This window comes from Cryptomeria japonica, chromosome 1 (genome assembly GCF_030272615.1).
Source record: "Cryptomeria japonica chromosome 1, Sugi_1.0, whole genome shotgun sequence".
NCBI classification, from domain to species: Eukaryota; Viridiplantae; Streptophyta; class Pinopsida; order Cupressales; family Cupressaceae; genus Cryptomeria; species Cryptomeria japonica.
The window spans coordinates 256,976,822-256,998,928 of record NC_081405.1 but is presented as its reverse complement, the minus strand read 5'-3'; the positions used below and the strand labels follow the sequence as shown (position 1 = coordinate 256,998,928).

The 22,107-nt window shown below is 36.5% G+C and overlaps 1 protein-coding gene across 1 annotated transcript in view; it reads left to right on the top strand.

Moving 5' to 3' along the window:
* Positions 1 to 347: 347 nt before the first annotated feature.
* Positions 348 to 22,107, top strand: part of LOC131857291 (disease resistance protein RPV1-like) — a 62,279-nt gene continuing 40,519 nt past the window's right edge. The window contains exons 1-2 of the mRNA XM_059209568.1: positions 348 to 1,167; positions 1,352 to 3,161. Of these exons, the coding sequence (XP_059065551.1) occupies positions 656 to 1,167; positions 1,352 to 3,161 (2,322 nt within the window). The 5' untranslated portion in view covers positions 348 to 655. The remainder of the gene's footprint in view (positions 1,168 to 1,351; positions 3,162 to 22,107) is intronic.

The following is a 22,107-nucleotide window of genomic DNA, read 5'->3' as shown; positions in this document are numbered from 1 at the left end:
GTTTGACAACATTTGTGTGGCCAGAATTCATGGTCGACCTTCCCTTGTCTGTTGTGGATGCCGTGTTGTTTTGTGGACGCTGCATTTATCAATCGTGAATAGTGTAACTCTCATATGTCTTCGTCCAGGATCGTTTACAGGGTCGATCAACCCATCTAAAATATTTCAAGCCATTGATTCTAACTGTACATGCCACCATGGAATACATCACCTCCTGGCAAACTCAACTTTTACACGGGATTTCTCTCTTACCGCGTGGATCTTACGAGTCGGAGTCACGTATTTCAACTTAAATATCTACTCGACCTCGTATCTGAAGTTTGGCAATATCTACTCTCTTCTAAGATCATGATTATTTCAGCTCTGAATCGACACTCCACTTATCTCAATTTCCACAATTAAAATGATTATTAAAAACAAGTTACACATGTACGTTTTGCAGATATGCCCACAAAAAGCATATAACTAGAAAGAATCGACAATTGTCAGCTCATTTCCAAGGTAAATCTGCCTATGAAATTTCACAGTTTGTGCTTGGCTTTGCTTCCACCCAATTGCATTTGGACTTCATACCCATACTTTGTCTTTTGCAATTTCTTTTGTGGCACACTCGAGTTCATACTGTTAAGGTCCTGAAACTTGTGCAGAACAAGTGATGGAGATTTACACTCAGTATCAACCTCCCACCATCAAAATCCCCTTCGATGTCACTAAGAAGTTTCATGTGTTTCTCAGCTTTTATGGAAAAGATGTGAGAAAAACATTTGTCGATCATCTCTACGAATCTCTCTGTGTAGCAGGGCTTCGGGTTTTCCTGGACAGTGAAGACTTTAAGAAGGGCAAAGACGTCGATTCCACCTTGAAAATGCCCATTGAAACAAGTCATATTGTCATACCCATATTTTCCAGATTCTATGCAGAGTCACCTTGGTGTCTGGAGGAGGCGGCGCGGATGATTAGATCCAATGGCTTCATCATTCCCCTGTTTTATGATGTGGAGCCCTCTGATGTTCGCTACCCTCAAAGAAATGGAGGTCTGTTCGCCCGGGCATTCCAAAATCATTACACCCATTTAGATCGCCAGGATGAAAAGACAATTGAGGAATGGAAGAAGGCTCTTCATCAAATCTCTTTTTGTTCTGGCTGGACAAGGGAAGCAGAATTCGGGTAAGTAACTGGCATGTTTATTTTTCATTTATTCTGGCCACTTATATAGTTGGAAAAATGTTTGCTGAACTTTCTTTTGTCTGCTGTAATTTAGCTGTGTTATGGAAATTAATAGACATTAAAATCTCTATGATTAAATCATTAGTTTTGGCAAACTAGTTTATGTATGGAAGGTGTTTTGCAGGTACGAAGGAAGACTAGTGAAAAAAGTTATGAAAGATGTGTTGAATACCTTCAAGAATACTCCGCTGGATGTCCCTGTGCATCTTGTGGGACTCCAAACGGATATCTATGACCTACTTTGCAGTCTAAATCTGAGTTCCTGGGATAGTACAGTCAGAGTGGGAATCAGTGGCTTAGGTGGTGTTGGGAAAACTACCTTAGCGAAGGCTGTCTACAATAAAATTCATGGTGGGTTTGATGCCTGTTGCTTTGTCTTCAACATTGGAGCTGCAGTAGAGAAAAACACCAGACTTGTGGACTTGCAGAGAACAATTTTAAGGAGACTGGTAAATTACCATGAAGAAATTTCAAGTGTTGATGAGGGAAAAGCTCTGATGAGAGATCGATTGCGAGGAGTTCGTACCCTTGTCATATTGGACGGTGTGGATGATAGAAGCCAATTACAAGCGCTGAATGGCGATTGGTTTGGGTATGGTAGTAGAATCATCATTACATCCCGAGACCAGCACATACTAAATCTTGCTAAGGTCGACTCTGTTCACAAAATGAGTGGATTACAGCAGCATGAAAGTCGCCAGTTGTTCAGCTGGCATGCTTTCTCAAGGCCATTTCCAGATTCCCCTGACGAAGAGATTTCTACAAGAATTGCCCAAGCCTGTTGTGGGAATCCTCTTTCACTAGAAGTCATTGGATCACATTTGTTTGACAAGAAGGAGTCCAACGAAATTCAATGTTGGGAAGAAATTCTCCTTAACATTGGAGAAAACCCCAAAATGTCTACACTCCTTCGGGTCAGTTATGATGGACTTGGTGACATTGAGAAGGAGATATTTCTGGATGTAGCTTGTAACTTTGTAGGTGAGAAGAAAAGACATGCAGTTATTTTCTGGGAAGTTTTATACCCAAATAAAGTTCAAACAGCTATCAAGAATCTTTTGCTGAAAATGCTCATAAACATCAGTGGCCCTCAAGAACTCCTCCATATGCATGACCTTCTGCGGGAAATGGGAAGAGGAATTCAAAAGGAAGCTGACCATAATAGTAGACTGTGGCTTCCTATGAGTACACATAATGCCTTGAAGAGAGACAGAGCAGAGAGAACGAAAATGCTGGTTTACACAGGACAGAATGAAAATGAGCCTGTTGTCCTGCATAACATGCCTTCGCTGCGCTACCTATTTTTGCAAAATACAAAAGTGCTGAGCAACATTGGGAAGCTAGCTCCAAATTTGTTATGGATAAGAATTAGAAATTGTGAATTTCTAAGTGATATATACACATGGTTAATATTAAGAAACAGACTCCAGTTTGATGGCAGTTGGTCTCAAATCAGGATGTTTAGTCTAGAGCTGTGTGCAAGTCTTACCAGAACCCCAAAAACACTTAACAATTCAGTGAATCTTCAGTGCTTGAATTTGGAGCATTCAAGCACTATCCCAACCATCCCAAACTCGGTCGGCAACTTTTCACAACTGAAGCAATTCAATTTGGGCGGCTGTGCAAGTTTAACAAGCCTTCCTGACACTGTGGGCAACTTGAAGCAGCTAAAAGATTTGTGTTTGAGAGGCTGTACAGGTCTCAAAAGCCTTCCCAGCACTGTAGGTAATTTGGCTCAACTACAAGTGCTGAATTTGTATGGATGTAGAGGCCTAAGGGTTCTTCCTAACTCAGTGGGCGAGTTGGAAAAACTCCAAGTGTTGAACTTGCATGGTTGTGAAAGTTTACAAAGCCTTCCTTCCAAGCTTAGGATGTTAAACTTCCATGGTGCTCAGATCTCGGATGCTTCCAGCATATGGAATCTCAAGTCTACAAAATAGATAAATTATAATTTGTAAATTGACTTCTATTTCGTTTAAGGTTTCTTGTTTAGAAATTTGAAAGAGGATTGCTTTCAGTTGCATAGTCTAGTGTAATGGTTATTTTAATGAAATGATTAAAATGTTTTTCTTTCTCACTACATTTTTGGCATTTCAAGAGGGATGTTTTTTTGGGTAGCTATACGTTTCTACTCAGAAAATAAAATATCTCATAATGACTGCATGCCCTTTCACAAAGCTTGAAACAGACATAAACTAGGTGGATGCAAACGTCGTTGTAAGGGTGACTGGAGAATGAGAGAGAGGGATAATGACTCTATGCTTATGTTCATAAAAAATAATATTTGTCACTCGTTATTCTAGCTTCCACTTCATTTTGATTTAATTGACTCAATTTTTCTAAAGCAATTAAAAAGATCTTGTGTGAGCTTTGAATCTTCAATGAATAGGTTGGTTGTTGGTTGTATAAGGTATATGTTCTTTTTTTAATTAGTTTTGTGTTAATTTTAGTGGAATGATTTAGATATAATAATTTTTGGATTAGTGATATAAGTTTGTGTTTGGTTTGTTTTTTATTATATTTTATTTATCTATTATTTATTGCTTATTGTTACACTTGCAATTGTATCCATCTAAGAATTGAAAATTATAATTTTCTAATTCAAATTCCATCTTCTCTATCCTATCATCCTAGTCATTTATAAGTTAACTTAGTATATGTTTGGCTTCATGTTATTATGTCTTGGTATTTAAAGACATTCAATATGTTATTAAATTCATAATAGAGAATAAGATAAGAACATTGAGAAGAATCATCACATAACACTTCAATTTTCTAAAGGGACAAAGAACCAACATGAATCTAATACACATTTACATATGGTTATTCTAATGTCTTTTTCTTTTCATTGGATAAAATTTGAAAGTTGTTTCTTCTTTTTGAAAGTAAATGACCAACATTACTATAACTTTTTTATTTGAGTCACTTGAATGCAAGGTATAAATTTTCAATTTTGAAATGATGTAAATTAATTATGTGTATTTTATTGTTATATTTGAAAATAAATAAAAAATCCTATAGATACACTTTGTTTCATAGTCTCATCTATCACATGCCCCATTTTATTCATAATTTCATTTCTCTTTACATAATTTATACTCAACTTACTTTTTCAGAGCTCGTACATATAACCATACTAGTGCCCAACCCTCTCTTGATATCATTCCATCCAATATCCTAGATGCGCTACTTTAAAAAAAAAATGATCTTATGTCTAGGAAGCATGATATTGAAGAATTTATTAAGGTAAAAAAAATGAAATATAAACTCAACATCCAAAATGATATGTATTAGAACCTTTGGTTTTATGGCACCTCATGTTCTAATGTATGACGGAAAAGATGAATCTATACACACTTACATATGGTTATTCACCACAACATGTTTGGACAAATGTTATGTTTGAGGATGACAAATTGGCTAAAAAAATTCTTCGAACATTAAAATAGTTTTCCATTAAATGATTCTTCACATTATCCTATGGGCTTGCACATTTATTTAGTGATTTGACCAAGGAATATTTTAAATAAATTCAAAGTTAACATGGGCTTTGAAGTTATTACTTATATTATATTTGACTATGCCCAAGGATCCAATCAACACATCAATGGTTATGTCATATGAATTTAGTCTTCATCTTATCTAGATTATATCATCCTTTCTATGATTTAAAAATTATAAAATATTTTCTTCAAAGGATTCTTAAGCTAACTACTTATTACATCTTTTTCAATAAATTAATATGTTTCATAGATATTTATACATGGGTAAAAAGAGTTGAATCTAAGATTTTATAAAAGATTCAAATATGGATTATAAAATCTTAATATTTCTTCATACTCTTGTGAAATTTTAAGTCTTCAAGATTTTGCAAGGATAATTATTGTAAAGATAAGGAATAAGAGGTGCATCAAGTTGTTAATACTCTAATTTTTTTCTTTTAAATAAAATATTTCTAAGAAATGGATAAATGCAAGACAATGATTCCATATTGAAGGGAAAATGTGGGGCCAAAATGGTATGTGTATGGAAATGAGGGGACACAATTGGATCTTAAGTGGTCTCTTTTTAAAATCAAGAGAAAGTGACATCAGATGAAAAATTGAAGATAGTTAAACTCAATATTTGATGATGCAACAAGGACACGAGTTGTACTTCTTTGAATCTAATTTCCAAAATACTAACTTTTTTTTTTAAACAATGGAGTTTAAATGGTTTAAATAGGGGGACAACACAAAGTGTTATTGTTTTTGTCAAAAAACATAAAATCTAGTGTGGTCCCCATAAAATTTTAGTCCTTTTCGTATTTTAAAAATTTCTTTGGTAAAAAATTATCTAACATCATGTCCCCTTTCTCAACATCTTCACTCTCTCATTATTCCTTTGTTGGCTCCTACACCACCTAATAGTTCTAAATCACTAGATGATCATTATTGGGATTAGGGTAACTTAATGGATGAGTAAAATGAATAATAATAATCTATCCATCTCATTTATATGTATGCATGAATATTTTCTCTTTGGATAATGTGTGTGTCTCTTGTACACTTTTGTGCATATGTGCAAAAACCAAACTTCCCAAGCCGACACTTCTACAAAATTTGTAGATCCTTTTACTCATTTCTTTATTGTGAGAGATAATTTTAAACTATTCGATAGAAAGATATCTTATTTCAAAGTTTGTATATATAGTCTAAACAAAATTAAACACACCCATAAATGATCTTGGAAAACTCTAAGGAGGGTTAACTTGACAACCACATGGTGAAATTTTTCTAGGCATGAGCACCCATGAAGCTTTAATATCCAAAGCTTTCATAACTTGTCCACCACATAAGGAGGCCCTTGTAAATTGAACAACCATCCAAACTCAAGAATCTTTAGACGAATATATCTTTACAATCTTTGATCATACTCTTCATCTAAATTAATGAACTGAATTCTAGATAAAATAGAGAATGCGAATAAAATTTAGAACATTTATTTTTTCTAAATAGAGATCACACTTTTAAAGTAGAATAAAAATATATTTTAAAATATTTATTAAATGAAAAATATATCTTTATTATCTTCATTAAAATTAATTATATCATTAAATTTTAATTAAATATTAATTACTTACTAAATTTTAATTAAATATCAATTAATCTAAATTAATTTATTATTTTAATTTAATTATAAATCAATTTTAAAAAGCTTAATTTTCTTTATAATTGCACATTAAATATTGATTTAAAAGAAGTGATAATCTCAACATGAGTACACATGTTATATCTCTAATTCTTTTATATGCATAGTTCAATATAAAAACATAAATACAAAGAAGCTTTAATGGTATAATAATGAGAATATAAAGTTCTTTTTGTCTCTAATATTTGAACATTGGCTCTTTGATTCAATATATCAACTATTCAAATTAGAGCTTATAGATAAAAATAATATTAATAATAATCTTTTTAAGCTAAAGAACCCCAGCTTTACAGTTCAATATAAACAATTTGCATATCAAAAGAAGATACTTGTAAATAATTTCAATTGAATATTTTTATCTCTACCTTCCAAATGTAAATAATTGAAATAAAAATGTATCTTAATTTCAAATATTAAATTTATTTAAATAATGTATTGATTTTATTTGTGATTCGTAAATTATTTGTAAACCGCTCAATTTGAAATGTTAATATTATTTTCTTTTAAATAATATCTTTTTAATAGTTAAATTAATATAAAACATTATAGTTATATACTATCCAAAAATTCCACTCAAAAGGTGAAATATGATACAACCCTGTCTTCCTCAGTTTTTTTAAAACTGCTCCTCTATTCATATAATTTGATACAACTCTATTTTCCTGTAAACAGTCAATTCATTTCAAAAATCTATATTTTGTAATAAAAAATACTTAATTATTACCATTCAACTATCAAATTTGACTATTATAAAAAAAATCATTCATTTGAAATTGCCCTTTTAAAAATCTATACTTTGTAACAAAAATACTGTCCAAGAATCCTCCCTGCTTTTCTGGTGGACGTAGCCACTTAGTGGTGAACCACGTTAATCTTGTGTCTTGAGTTCTTTGTTGTGTCTATTATTCTTTTTGCCGTTTTCTGTTCATTATTATGTGTTTTCTCTACTCGTTTTTAAACTAAAAAATGAGGAGACTTCGATTGCAGAAGAAGAGGGTTTGAAGTATTTGTTGTTTGAAGATTCTCTTCCTTCAACCTCATAAAATTTTCTTTTTCATAATCCTCCTGAGTCTTGGTCTCAACCTCATCAACTTCATCCTCACTTGCTTCAGCGTCCTCCTCTTCAGCATCCTCTTTTTTAGTCGAATCAAGAAAATCTTCAAACAACGAATACTTCAAACCCTCTTCTTCTTCAGTCGAAGTCTCCTCATTTTTCCAGCCATCCCACCAATGAACTTTGTTCTAACTTTTGCTTGCACAATTTTACCCTCCACCAAGTCTAAATTTGCAAGAAAATTTTCGATGACTGGATCAGTGTCTTCATCTTTTGTCTGCCTTTTAGCCTTCTCGAGAAACCAATAATTTCTTTTGACGTGGCCTCGCTTGTCACAATACCAGCAACTAATTTCTCTAACTTCGAACTTCTGCATCTTCTCAAGAATTTTCAATCTTTTATCTATCTACCTTTCCATCTCTGTTCAATCACTTCACCTAAGCTCTGATACCAATTGTTAGTTTAAAAACGAGCAGAGAAAACACATAATCAAGAATAGAAAACAGCAGAAAGAATAATAGACACAACAAAGAACTCAAGACACAAGATTAACGTGGTTCACCACTAAGTGGCTACGTCCACCAGAAACGCAGGGAGAGTTATTATTAACCAATATCCAATTACACAGTACATTATGTATGGGCTGCACACAACCATTTATATATACATATCAAATATGAAATGAAGAGTCTTCTGGCGAAGACAAACAACCATGTGACTGTTGGGCTTCATATACCCAACAATTTAGCCGTTGATCTATCGGTAGAAGGATTAGAAGAGACACTAATTCGAACATTGCCAAGTGACTAGAAGGATTTAATGTGTAGGAGAATAGCCCAAATTTCCCCTCAGAAATATTCTTTTAAAGTTCTTTTAAAGTTTCGAAAATACAGGAACAAGAATAATATCACTGCTCACTTGCCCTACGAATGTCTCCACTTTGGTCATCCTCTCTGCTCCTCCATATACGAAGTGACCCAGTGCACAGAAACCAAGGTAGATATTGAACTCCTTTTGCACCAAGCTTCCTTTTGCACCCAGTGCACAGAAACCATGAGACAACATTTGAAACGATTTAAAAGGAAGATATCTTACTTTCAAAGTTCTTATATTGAGTCTCTCTATGCCAAATTAAATTCACCTACAAATGATCTCTTTACCTGTTTGACTCCTTTAGCTGGGCTAACTTGGCAACGATATGATGAAAGCTTCCTAGGCCTGAGCACCGATGAAGGTTTAACACCATAAGCTTTGGTAACTTGCCCACCGTGTAAGGAAATCTCTGTAAACCTGAACAACGATACAAGTTCAACACCCGGAGTTGTGCCAAGCCGCAAATTGTGTTGGGAAGACTCCTTAGACCTTTACATCCGTACAAGTTCAACTCTTCTAGTTCAGCCAAATTGCCTAAAGTGTCGGGAAGGCTTTTAAGATCTGTACAGCTACCCAAACACAACTCTTTTAGCCGCACCGAATTGCCCACGGTATCGGGAAGGCTTGTCAAACTTCTGCAGCTACACAGTTTGAGCTTCTTGAGTTGTGACAAATTGCCGAGTGAGTCTGGAATTGTTTTATGAGCTTTATTATACCCCATATACAAGCATTGAAGGTTCACCAAGCTGTCGAGCATCTTTGGGATTTTCGTGAGACTGGCACACTCCTATAGACTTAACATCCTCACTTGTGATCCCCTGCCATCCAATTGGACTCTGTTTCTTGACATTATCCATGTATGCGTATCACTTACAATTTCACAATTTCTAATTTTTATCCATATCAAATTAGGAGCTAGCTTTGCAATGTTGCCGGTTACTTTTGTATTTTGCAAAAATAAGTAGCGCAAGGAAGGCATGCTATGCATGATAACAGGCTCACTTGCATTTTGTCCTGTATAAACAAGCATTTTCATTCTCTCTGCCCTGTCTCTGTTCAAATCTTTGTGTGCGCCCACAGGCAGCCAGAGTCTGCTATTATCATCATTCTGCTCCTAAATTCCTCTTCCCATTTCCCGTACAAGGTCATGCATATGGAAGGAATCTTGAGGGCTATAGATGTTTATAAGCATTTTTAGTGAAAGATTCTTGATGGCTGTTTGAACTTTATTGGGGTATAAAACTTCCCAGAAAAGATCAGTGTCTCTTTTCCTTTGACCAACAAAGCAGCAAGCTATATCCAGAAATATTTCCTTCTCGATATGGCTAAGTCCATCAAAACTGGTTTGAAGAATTCTAGATATGTCTGGATTTTCCCCAATGTTATGGACAGCTTCTTCCCAACATTGGATGTCATTGGACTCCTTATCAAATAATTGTGCTCCAATGACTTCTAATGCAAGAGGATGCCCTCGACAGGCTCTTTTGTAAGGGGTCTCTGGGACTGCCTTACAGAAAGCATGGCAACTGAACAATTCGAGAGCTTCATCCTGCCCTAGTCCAGTCATTTCAAAAACTGAGTCGACCTTAGGATGTGTTGGTCTGGGGAAGTGATGATGAGTCTACTGCCATGCCCAAACCAATCCCCATACACCGCATGCAGCTGCATTCTATCATTCACATCATTGAAAACTACAAGAGCCCAAATTCCTCGCATTCGATCTCTCATCAGAGATCTTCCTTCATCAACACTCAGTACTTCTCCGTGGTAATTTACCAAACTCCTTAAAATTCTTCTCTTCCTAAATGGGTGTAATGCTTGATAAAGTGCTATCTTCCATTCCTCAATTCTATTTTCATCCTGTCGATCTAAATGGGTCTAATGCTTCTCGAATGCCTGGGCGAACATACCTCCACATCATAAAACAGGGGAATGATGAAGCCATTCGATCTACACATCCTCGCCGCTTCCTCCAGACACCAGGTTGATTCCGCATAGCGTTTGGAAAATATAGGGATGAAAATATGACTTGTTTGAATGGCTTTTTGCAAGCTGGAATCGACGTCTTCGGTGTCCAGGAAAACCCCGAGTCCAGCTCCAGAGAGAGCTTCGTAAAGATGGTGATTGACAAAAGTAATTTTGACATCTGGTCCACGAAAGCTGAGAAACACATGAAACCTATTATTGACATCGAGGGAGATTTTGGGGGGTGGGCGAGTGATACTCCATATTTGTTCTCTAAAACTTCGAAAAGCTTAAGAATATAATCTCAAATGTGCCGCATAAGTCGGCTCTACAATAGCTAAAGGAAGGGGATTATGTAAATCAAGTTGAACGCGGTAAAACACAGTGTGGAATTCGTAGGTTAGGAAATTAAGGCAACATCATAATGGATTTGTTTTTCTTGATCTTATGATGATGAGATATCGAAGCAAGGAAAATGAGTCTTGGGACTGGTCAGATCATTTCGTAATACAATTGAAAAGATGAAAGGAGTAGTTGGCGATTTTTTTTAGCCCTACTCAACAACATCTACCTCCTCCACGAAGACTGCCTACACTGCTACTTCATAGTTCCCTCCATCGGGACAAGTAAATGCGATGATTGATTTAAAAGGTCACAAGGGTTATAAATGGTATAATCTATAATACATAATCAACTATAAGAGATTGGATATTTATAAGTCTAAAAAGATTTATATGATTAATAGAGTATATATCGATCAAGAAAAGAGGAAAAGAACAAAGGTATTAGGGATTATAGTTTCTCATTTTTAAAATGAGTCAAATTGTTTGAATCGTTCTAAAGAAAGAAATCAACAATTATTATGTTTAAATTTTACATGTAAAAGTGTTTGCAAAGTACTTCACATGGTAATGAGGAATATTTATTTTGTACACACTTAGAATCACTCAATCATTTGTTCTATAATTGGTTGAATAAATATCTGTTTATTAAATTAATTATTCAACTTTCATTTCATAATGACTTAGATAATATTTCATTATTGAATTGATAAAATCACTATTCATACCATTGGCCCAAACCTATTTTTAGCATTAATATTTATTTATCTAGTCCCTCATCCTCATCGCCAAAATTAAATAAATATATTATATTTATTTAAATCTCCCTTTTATCTACTTTTAACTAAGTTAGCTAAAACCGATCGGCTTACTAATCACCCACGTGAATCCTAGACCACTTCATATCCACCAACCACATGGATACACCTATCATCTCCTCATCAACCCAACCCTCACAATGAATATGATTCCTTGATCCCTCAAATCATCATAACCATCTAATCCATCAAAAAAACTATATGGCTTATGTAGACACATAAATTTGTCTATTAATTAAATGAATATTAAATATTTATTTAATGACTAAATATTTCTCAATTAATTAAATTGACATTTAATTAATTCACCTTAGCCTATTCTTCTGTTTTAGTTAAATAAATTAATCAATTTATTTAATTACTAACTATAGTATAAATCTAATTTATTTAATTCATCCCCCTTCTTCTTATTTAAATAAATTTAACATTTATTTAAAAATTAAATCCCCTTTTTAAATAAATCAACGTTTATTTAAAATTAACCCATCCATTTGCATTCTCCTACAAATGCAAGTGGCACATTTAAATAGATTTTTATTTTAATAAAAACCTATTTACCCACACCCACCTCTTTCTAAATTCTTCTAGATTTCTCTAAACCCCTTCTACACTCTTCTAACCCCTTCCAAATTAGCCTAATCTCATTCCTAAACATTTGCACAATCCTAATCCAAATTCCCTCCCAAAAGTCTTCAAAAGTCATTTAAGGCTCTTACAGAGTCTTAAATGCATTTCCTCTTTCATCAATCCAACCCACATGGGTCTTGATCCTTTCATAAAGGCTTGACCATGGGTAAACTTTGCACAAAATTTTACCCATTAGATAATAACCTTACCCTTGGATAAAAGCTTTATCCAATAACCGCAACCACATGAGGTTACCCTCATGTCCCCTTGTGCTTTTAATGCTCCCTTCCTCTCCTCTCAAGACATTACATGTTGACACTTGTCATCATGGGATTTGGTTGAAAACCATCACATGGATCACAAACCAATCAATCCTATCCCTTCACAATCTCACTCAATCTTGGCCATTCAATCAACATTTTTTCCTATAAAAGGAGCCCTTACCCTCAAGCAAAGGAGGAAGCATCTTAAGCATTGTTACTGTTTATGGTGAAAATGGATAACAATAATAACAAAATTGAAAGGCTAAATGAATTCAACCACTAAACCCTAGCCTAACAACAACAAAGATCCACCATAACATATGAAGATTACCTAAGACAATGCAAATCAAATGAAATCACAAAGATTATACCATTACATGTCCAATAGGGTTTGGATCTCCATTCTTCCTATCTCCATTGATCTTGCTTGATATATTTGCTCTCAGATTTTATGTGCACAAGAGCTCAACAAAGAATGGAATGTGGTTGCAAGTAGGATCGTAGTGTAGTCAAGTGCATAAAATGATTAGCTAGGTTGATTAGGATGATTGATTAGGATTAATAATGAAGGAAGTATCTCCTTATATAGAAGACACAAATATGAAATGGAGGGATAAGATTGAGAGGTGTAAAAGGAGGTCGGCTATGATTAGAGGGTAGGTAGAAGAAATAATAAAATAATGAAAGAGGTAGGTAGTGTAGGAATTAAGAGATGAATGACATGTGTCATGGGTAGAAAAAAGCTAATGAATTAATTAAATAAATAAAGATTTATTTAATTAATAGAAGAAGTGGGATCAATTAAATAAATAAATATTTATTTAATTTAGGAAAAGGATAATTTAAATAAATAAATGTATTTATTCAAATGAGAAATAAGGCTAGAAGAGGATAAATGAATTAATTAAATAAATAAAGATTTATTTAATTAATAGAAGAATTAAGCTTAGATAATTAAATAAATAAAATATTTATTTAATTAGACATGACAATTTTGGGTGTCTACATTTTGCCCCTCTTTGAGACAATGCGGCCTGTCGCGTTGTTTCAAAGAAGATAATATGAACTAATACAGAGTTGCCCCAAGATGGGAATGACATGCCCCCTCGAGAGATTGGATGAAAATGTGTGAAAAGATTGTAGACAATCTCTCGATAAGAAAGACGGGATAGAATGAACTGACCAGATAAAGTGACAGAGTCATGGGATAATGAAGACTGACTCGGGAAACGAGGGCTAAGGTGAGGGTAGGCTATAAGATAGACCACGGGCAAAAGACATCCTCATTGTCATCCACACATCCACGAGAGCAGAGTGCAGAGCAAAAATAGAGCAGTAGTAGTCAGCAGCGATGGGTTTCGTTCACAGATTCGACCGCGTTCGCCGATTCCAGAGGCCAGCAGAGGCAGGAGAGCCGGTAAGTACCACAAAACCTCCTCATACTTTGATGCATTTATTGTTGTCATTAATGCATACTAGGTAATGTAATAAATGCGCGTTTATGTCAAGAAAACGCGTTTGTGTCCAAAAATGTGAATTTGTGTCTTCTAGGTCAAATCGACAATTCTGTGAGGAACATACGCTGTCGATTGGATAAGCTGCTGAGAGGATACACTCAAGTAGGTCCTCTAGGGAAGACTAGAATAGATCAAGGCACTTTGTGATGAACAGTGAGTACCAAGATAGAGTACTTTGTGATGAACAGGGAGTACCAAAATATGAGCAGCACTTTGTGATGAACAGTGAGTGCGAATGTGAGGAGCACTTTGTGATGAACAGGGAGTGCCAAACACGTAGTACTTTGTGATGAACAGTGAGTACCACTAGGATAGAAGCAACACTTTGTGATGAATAGTGAGTGTCACTGGGATAGATAGCAACACTTTGTGATGAACAGTGAGTGTCACTAGGACTGAGATGATTGATTTGCTTGACTGCAGGAGTATTTGCCTATGCTGGAGTCACGGGAGAGATTCCCATCAACTCAGAGGTTGCGACTTGAGTTGATAGCCAAGGACCGAGCTGCGATTGAGGCTATGAGATTGAGACATGTTCTGTATGTGCCTGAGTTTCGGGCAAACATGGGACTGCTGATTGCACTGGCAGAGAGGTGGCACTCTGAGACATGTACTTTTCATTTGCCGATGGGGGAGATGACAGTCACCTTGGAGGATGTATACAGGATTCTGCGGATACCGATCGATGGGGATTTAGTACCCTACGATCGAGATAGAGACAGGGATGCACTAAGACGAGTGTTCTAGGATCCGGGACTGGAGATGAGGGTGGGACATGTGGCATGGGATACCATGACATGGACAGGATTAGCACTACCAATAGTGTTGGCAGGAGTTATCAGTGGGTTCCTCTGTGCTGTTAGTGGTTCCTAGTCAACGGGATCTGGATCAACTTCACCTAGTCCCTCCACGAGACGACCCCTCTTTTATATTCTTGTAACAAGTTAGGAACTTCAAGATATGCTGCTCGCTCGAATGCTTGCTTTGGTGCTACCCTCGCCACTAGGTATCGATCTCGATCTGCCTAGGTGGATCTACTAGATCAAAAGAACTAGTTCCGGGGTCAAATGTTGATGGCGGTTCTCTAACTCTGACAATAATATAAAAGAGGGGCCGTCTCCTCTCCTACCTTTGCAATAGCTCCCCGCTGCTGGTACTTTATCAGATGCTGAGTCAACTAGTTCAATGGATTCAACCGCTACCTCTCCCACCTCTTCTTTTGATGCTAGCTATCGATCTGGAAGAGGTGCAGGATCTGCAATTAGTAATGCTGCTAGCTCAATAGGCTATGGATTTGCATCTGCATATGCCATAGAATGTCTGAATAAGGCGACACGAGGGGTGGCTGTAGGGGACATAGGGGCCAGGAGAGATGATCTTGGGGCGGGTCCTTCTAGGGCTCAGACTTCGTCGAGGCCAACCGTTTCTGAGGAAGGGAATTCATCATAGCCGTAGAGGGCTCCCTATGTATCAGTATTGTACCATTTTGTATGATGATGTAGACACCTGCGGGTGATTGTAGCCATATGATTTTGATATCATTGTATCATGACACTTTATATATATATATATATATATATGAGATGATTCATCTTTGTGGCAACTATATGCATGCGTACCTATGTGATGTATGTTTCTATGTGATGCTTATGATATGGATGCAAATATGTATATGATGCAATGCAATATATTTTTTTGTTCTTTTATGTTTTATATGTGTATGCATGATGCAAATGTGAATGTATGTAATGCAGATGAATATGATAATGCAAATGTAAATTGTGCTAACAGGTGTTGTGTGCAGGATGTGATGCAGTTGTGATATCTATATGTATGTATGAAATGTTTATATGTGGTAATGTAGGTGCAACTACATGAAATGCAAATGTTTTTGGTGTGTCATTATACTCAGTTATGTGATAGCAGGCTACGCGGACTCAAGAAGGACGATGGAAGTCAATCAAGAAAGGGGGATGAAAGATAGAAGATATGAACGTGAAAGAGCTTCTTGTGCATTATCATCATTGAGCTTTATTATGGCAAGTAGGTTATGACAATTGAGGCATATGTTTAACCCAAAAAGTCATTGTACCTATTTGTATGGAGATAAGACAGTCACAAACAAGGAATGCCCCAATTCACACTAGACTCACAGTGTCCTCATATCCTTGGACAAGTCATAGCATTACTAAAAGACAATCCACAGACAACAAATACAAATAGGTGACGATACCCCATCCTCGCCTTTCTAGTCAAAGACATCCTGGAGATAGAATCTCTAGTCAGAGACATCCTGAAAAAGCTAAAAGACATGTCACCTAAAGATAAAATCAAAAGAAAACCAAGACTCGACACCAACATCCACTGTAGTCCTCAAGTTTAGTGTCTCTTGTCACTTGTATAAGTCTTATTTGATTGTGTTCACAATTTTTACTTTCACAAAAAGGATAGATAGCACGGAACCATATGTTGTCTGAGGCTGTTGAAATATTTGATTTGTTGAAGCCCATTGTTGCTACTTTGTCTCATCTGAAACTGACTGAATCCATGAAACTGATATTTTATTGTGAAGAAGACAAGACCTTATTGCAGACTGGCGATGCAAATGTTGCTTTATTGCGGATTGTGCATGAATAGACTGAAGGAAGCTGGAAGAAACTGTACTCCTCGAAACATGTGATGTTCTTAGTTCCACACCCATCACTAGACATAGGATTTGCCGTAGCCACAGATAGGATTTGATTTATTATGGATGGAAAGGGAGGTTTATTATGAATGGCTAACCAATCTTGGGTAGATCAATAACAAGCCATGATGGGAATGGGTAAGTTTATTATGGATGAATTGGTTGTGAGTGTGTGCAAAGTGAAAGGATGGAAGTGGATCCTGAAGGAGGGAGGAGCAATATCTCTACGCATGGCGCTGGTGACCCAGTTTTCACCATGGTACTTGCCCAGGGCACCACCGAAGTGGTTTTCACCGTTGGACGAAATTATTTCTCTTTACTTTTTTCGATTTTTCAATGTTTTCTATGTCACAAGGCGCCTGTTTGCCAGGTTTTCACCAAGTAACAATTTTTTTTGTTTTTATAATTTTTTTTGTATTTTTAAAATTTTTTGATTTTTTTGTATTTTTGAATTAGGATATTTTGAAGAGCTATGTGTAAAACCTGTGAAGGTGCATGCTATTGATAGGATCCTCCAAAGGTTCACCTTCTGTAGTTGAGAGCTGATATGCCTTAGATCCATATACTGCTGTAATGATGTAAGGACCAAGCCAATTTGGTTCGAACTTGCCCTTCTTCTCTCTGTCTTGTTGATTCTTAGGATTTTCTCTGAGAACCAAGTCACCTACCTCAAATGTGTGAGGCTTGACTTTATAATTGTAACTGTGATGTTCCTTGATTGAATGATGTGTAGCTTGAGTGTCTGTCTTCCTTGATAAAGGAACTGAGATAGCATTACTAGTGTGTGGACTATGTTTGCCCATATGTGTGTCACCTAAAGAAGTTTGGGCAACCCTGATAACAAAGTCCTTCAAGGAAGCTCCATTAAAGGTCCATGATGTATTGCCAGAAGGGACAGGATGTGTGAAACAAGTGGATGAGTTATGAAGGCTTATGATTATGAAAATAAGTGAAAGTAGGATAGCATGATGGAGACTTAGGATCAACAAGTATGCTTTTTGACTTAAAATTGTAGAACTTTTGCCCCCAGTTATTTTGATATTAGAGGAGATCAACTCTTGTTCTTTTTTCTTCATAGGATTTTTATCCTTGACTTTGATTTTTGCAGAGTCCAATAGCTTTTGATTTTGATTTGGACTAAAGGACTTTTCTTTAGTTTTGACTTTTAGTTTTTTCTGTTCATAGCTTGATTTTTCATCCCCAATGAGTAAGGGCTTTTGTAATTCTTGTTGATCCAAGTCTTGGAGAGGAGTGGAAATGGAATGAGTGGATGATATGGTAAAGCTATGTGAGTTCTCAAGAGGGCTAGCGATATGCTCAATAGATTCTTTGTTGGAACCACTCTTAGGACTATTGATATCAAGAGTTGCTTGCACCACTAGAGGATATTTGCATTCAGACTTAGTAGCCACAACACTAGGTGGTTCACATCCAATTCCTTGCAAATTGTTTGTAGGTTGCTCCTGTTGACTGAATACCTTAGGAGATAGTGGGAGTTGCTCAACATGGAAGATATACTCACCACATCCCATGTCTTTAATCTTGAAATTTTCTTTGATCTCTGCTTGTTTTGATGTAGAAGCTTTCAATGATTCTGGATCCACATATGCTGATGAAGGAATAGCCTCTCGATTAGCTGGAATTGTTATTTTGGATTTAGGTCGCAGATTATGGCAATATATGAATGGGTTAGGATCCGCTTTGACAGTCACTTCAACTCCATTGTGTGGAAACTTGATACATCGATAATATTTAGATGGTATTGCACTCATCTCATGAATCCATGGACGTCCTAGCAATATGTTATATGTGAGATCAAGGTCTAGGACTTGACAAACCACATCCTTTGTAACTGGCCCAACTCTGAGAGGTAAGGTTACTGTGCCTTTGGATGAACGCTCTTCATCATCATATGCCCTGATGGTAATTTTGTTTGTAGAATTCACAACTTTATCTGAATATCCCAATCGTTTAATAGTGCTCAATGTACAAATGTTTAGACCTGCTCCTCCATCTATCAGGACTTGTTTGATTCTATGTTTGTGTATGAAGGCTTCAACATGTAGTGGTGCATTATGTGGCTGACTTACGGAGGCGTCATCAGCTTTTGTGAATGTAAGGGAGTGTGGAATGGAAAGGTATTTCACCATGGCTTGAAACTGGTCCACGTTCAGATCAGTAGGAATGACAGTGTCTCTCAAGATTTTGTCAAGAATAGCTTTATGAGCGGGGGATATGCGTAAGAGCTCAAGGATGGAGATGAGCACGGGTGTCTTCCCTAACTGTTCTACAAGGTCATACTCAAGTTTGGTTGATGAAGAAGTGGTGTTTTTAGTTGAAGCACCTGGCAAAGTAATTTTACCTTGACGGGTTGTAACATGACATTCAGAAGTAGGTTCAGAAGAAGATCCAACACCTTTTAGGACAATCTTGGGTCTCTGAGTAGGATTCTTAGGGTTTTTGTCCTTGATGATAATAGTAGAGACATAATTGTCCATCGGGATGTGATTGATGGTTGAATCATAGTTGTAAGGTACTCTAGTATAGTTGGTTTGATCATCTGTGGCTTTAGCTTTTCCCTTGTCATGCTTTGGGAATGGTTCCTTGAACATCTCATGTTCTTGATTGGATGAGTGTCCTTCAATCTCAATGTCACCTCTATCAATGAGATCTTGTATGATGTTCTTCAGTCGATGACAATTTCCTATTTTATGTCCCTTGCTCTTATGAAATTCACAATATTCTTCATCATTCCACCAATTTGGTTTAACCTTTGGTTCATATGGAGGCAAATCTGGAATTGTTATTATTTTGTTTGCCACTAACTTTTTGAAGACTGACTCAAGTGGTTCTCCCAATGGAGTGTACTTCCTTCGTGATCTAGAAGTTGTTTGAGTATTCACTTGATTGTTTGTAGAACTTGATCCCGAAAAGATGAATTTGGGTTGCACTGTATTGGCATCAACAACACCATCATTGACTGTGTTCTTGTTTTTATTCCAAAATCTTGGCTTGTCTTTTCCTTTAAAGTCATATTTGTTTTCCTTAAATATCTTAATGACTCCTTGTTCAATTAGGACCTTCTCTATTGCTAAGCCTTTTTCAATAATGTCCCTGAAGGTGGACAAACAAGCTTTCCTTAGATCATAGCCAATGTCTTTGTTAACGTTTTGTGTGAACATCTCTACCATTTGTTTTTGTGGAATTTCACAAGAGCATCTGCTAGCTAGATTCCTCCATCTTTGTAAAAATGATGCAAAAGACTCTCCCTCTTTTTGCTTGGTGTTGCATAAAGTAGTGACTGATATGTCTGTCTCTATATTGTAGGAGAAATGTTGAATAAATGCCTCTGCTAAGTCACCCCATGACTTAATTCCAGATGGAAGTTGGGAGAACCATTCCATAGCTTGATCGCCTAGGCTCTGTGGGAATAATCTCATCAAATATGTCTCTTCTGTTGCTATCTCAATGCAAGCTGTGAAAAACTGTCTTATTTGTTCCTTAGGATCCCCTTTTCCTCAATACTTATCAAATTTAGGCATCACAAAGTGTCTAGGAAATGGAGGCATTGGAATGCTCTTGTTGAATGGATAAGGACATATGTCTCTCATTGTTTATGTTGGCTTCAATGTATTTATGTCCTCCATTTTCTTTTGTAAGTCCCTGATTTGTTGCTCCAAATTGCTCTTAGGTGGAGATCAACTTCTTGGACCATACCCCATGCTTGAGGCACCAATTGGAGGAGAAACATGTTGCATATATGGATGATATTGATCATACACATGTTCATATGGAGGAGGTCTATAGTGATGCTGCATATATGGACCACTTGGTATAGATTCATGTTGAGGAACAAAATATCTATTTTTTCCCTGTATACCATACTCTACAGGCATGTCATGTTCTAATGTGTTGCCCCCAAATTTGACACGGGTTTTCCTTGTGTCCAAATTTTGAGCATGCCTTTGAATATCCAATTGCTTTGGTGGTTGATCCTTAGCATTTGTATGTGATTGAGCATATATTTCTGCATAAGACTTCCATAATGGTCTGCGAAGGTGAGTATCATATGCTTGACCATGTGTATGTGGGACCTCTAGTTTTTGAAACAAAGATGATGGTGATTCAGGCACAAGATGTGGTCCTCTATTTCCTCCACTATTAGGCCTCCCTTGATCCATGTTGGAGTGAGTTTGTTGCAAAGGTCGATTTTCCATTATTTGAGACATGTCAAAATCATGAGGTATCTTGGCTCCACTTTGTGCCATCATTTGTAAGAAGTATTGTCTATCTCTCCTCATTATTTCCTCAATCAGTTGATTGAAATGGGGGTCCATAATGGATTCTTCCACATCTGCTGAATGTACTGAAAAGTTGTCCATATTGTCATTATGTGTATCATTGTTGTTTGTAGTGTCCATGTTCTCAACATTTGGAATGTTTCTATAGGCATCCATGTCAGGTAATGTGTTATGATCAGTATTGAAAAAGACATCATTGTCGTACTCATAAGAACTCATGTTTGTAGACTCTTGAGCCTCTTTAGTTTCTCTCCTAGATTTTTGAAGATGAGTTTCAACCATGAACTAGGTATTGACCAAGATGTGTGAGACTAGATGAAAATGGAAAAAGTATGGAAGACCAAGAGTTGGATGGAGTGTAAATGAATCTGAGGTGTACTTGCAATGTCCAAAGTGTAAGACCAAGTATGTATGTAGTAGAGTAGGTGTGACTTCCAAAGAGAGGATAGTTTCTCTTGATGAGGTAAGTTGACCTTGACTCTAAGTAAGACCAAATGAGACCCAAAGGTGATAGACCTTGATGAGGGACCACTTAGCAAAGTGTTGTTGTATGTAGTGTGTTGACAAAGTATGATGAGGACAAGCAAGTGACCTTTTGACTCAAGTTTAGACAAGTGTGAATGTAAAGCAAGATGTGAAGCAATGATGGATTGTGTGAGACCCAAAGACAATTTGAATGCTAGATGAAAACCTGGAGAAACAACGTAGGAAGCTCAAGAATTCTGAAACTGATTGCTCTTGTTTGCTGGATTGTAAAATTTTTCCAATTTGTGAAGTTGTTGGTTGTGACCAAATCTGAATGTTTGACTATTTTTCGTGACAAGAGGACACAATGTTGATGAGGACTCAATGTTTGCAAGTGTTTAGACTGACAATGACTCCAAGAAAAGTGTGTTGTTTGATGTAAAATTGTTTTGCATACACTTGAAGACACAAAAGACACAATGTTTTGCTGTTTGGTCTTGAATGTTTAAAATAAGTCAAGCACAATTCTTATGGCTGGCCAAGACAATAGTTGTTGATCCCACATGGGGTTTTACCCCCGAGACTACACTATTCAGAGCGGATACTTAGATGCTTGACCTCACTGGCTCCACCCTCGGCACTCACTTCTCGGGTCAGCCAAGCATCAGTCCCCACGAAAACTCCCCATGGCGAACTTTGTATCTCTACTAAGAACCGTATGTGTGTGGGCCGCTACCAGAGGTCTGACCTCCTGCCTCAACAACTAGAAGGATTTTGGCT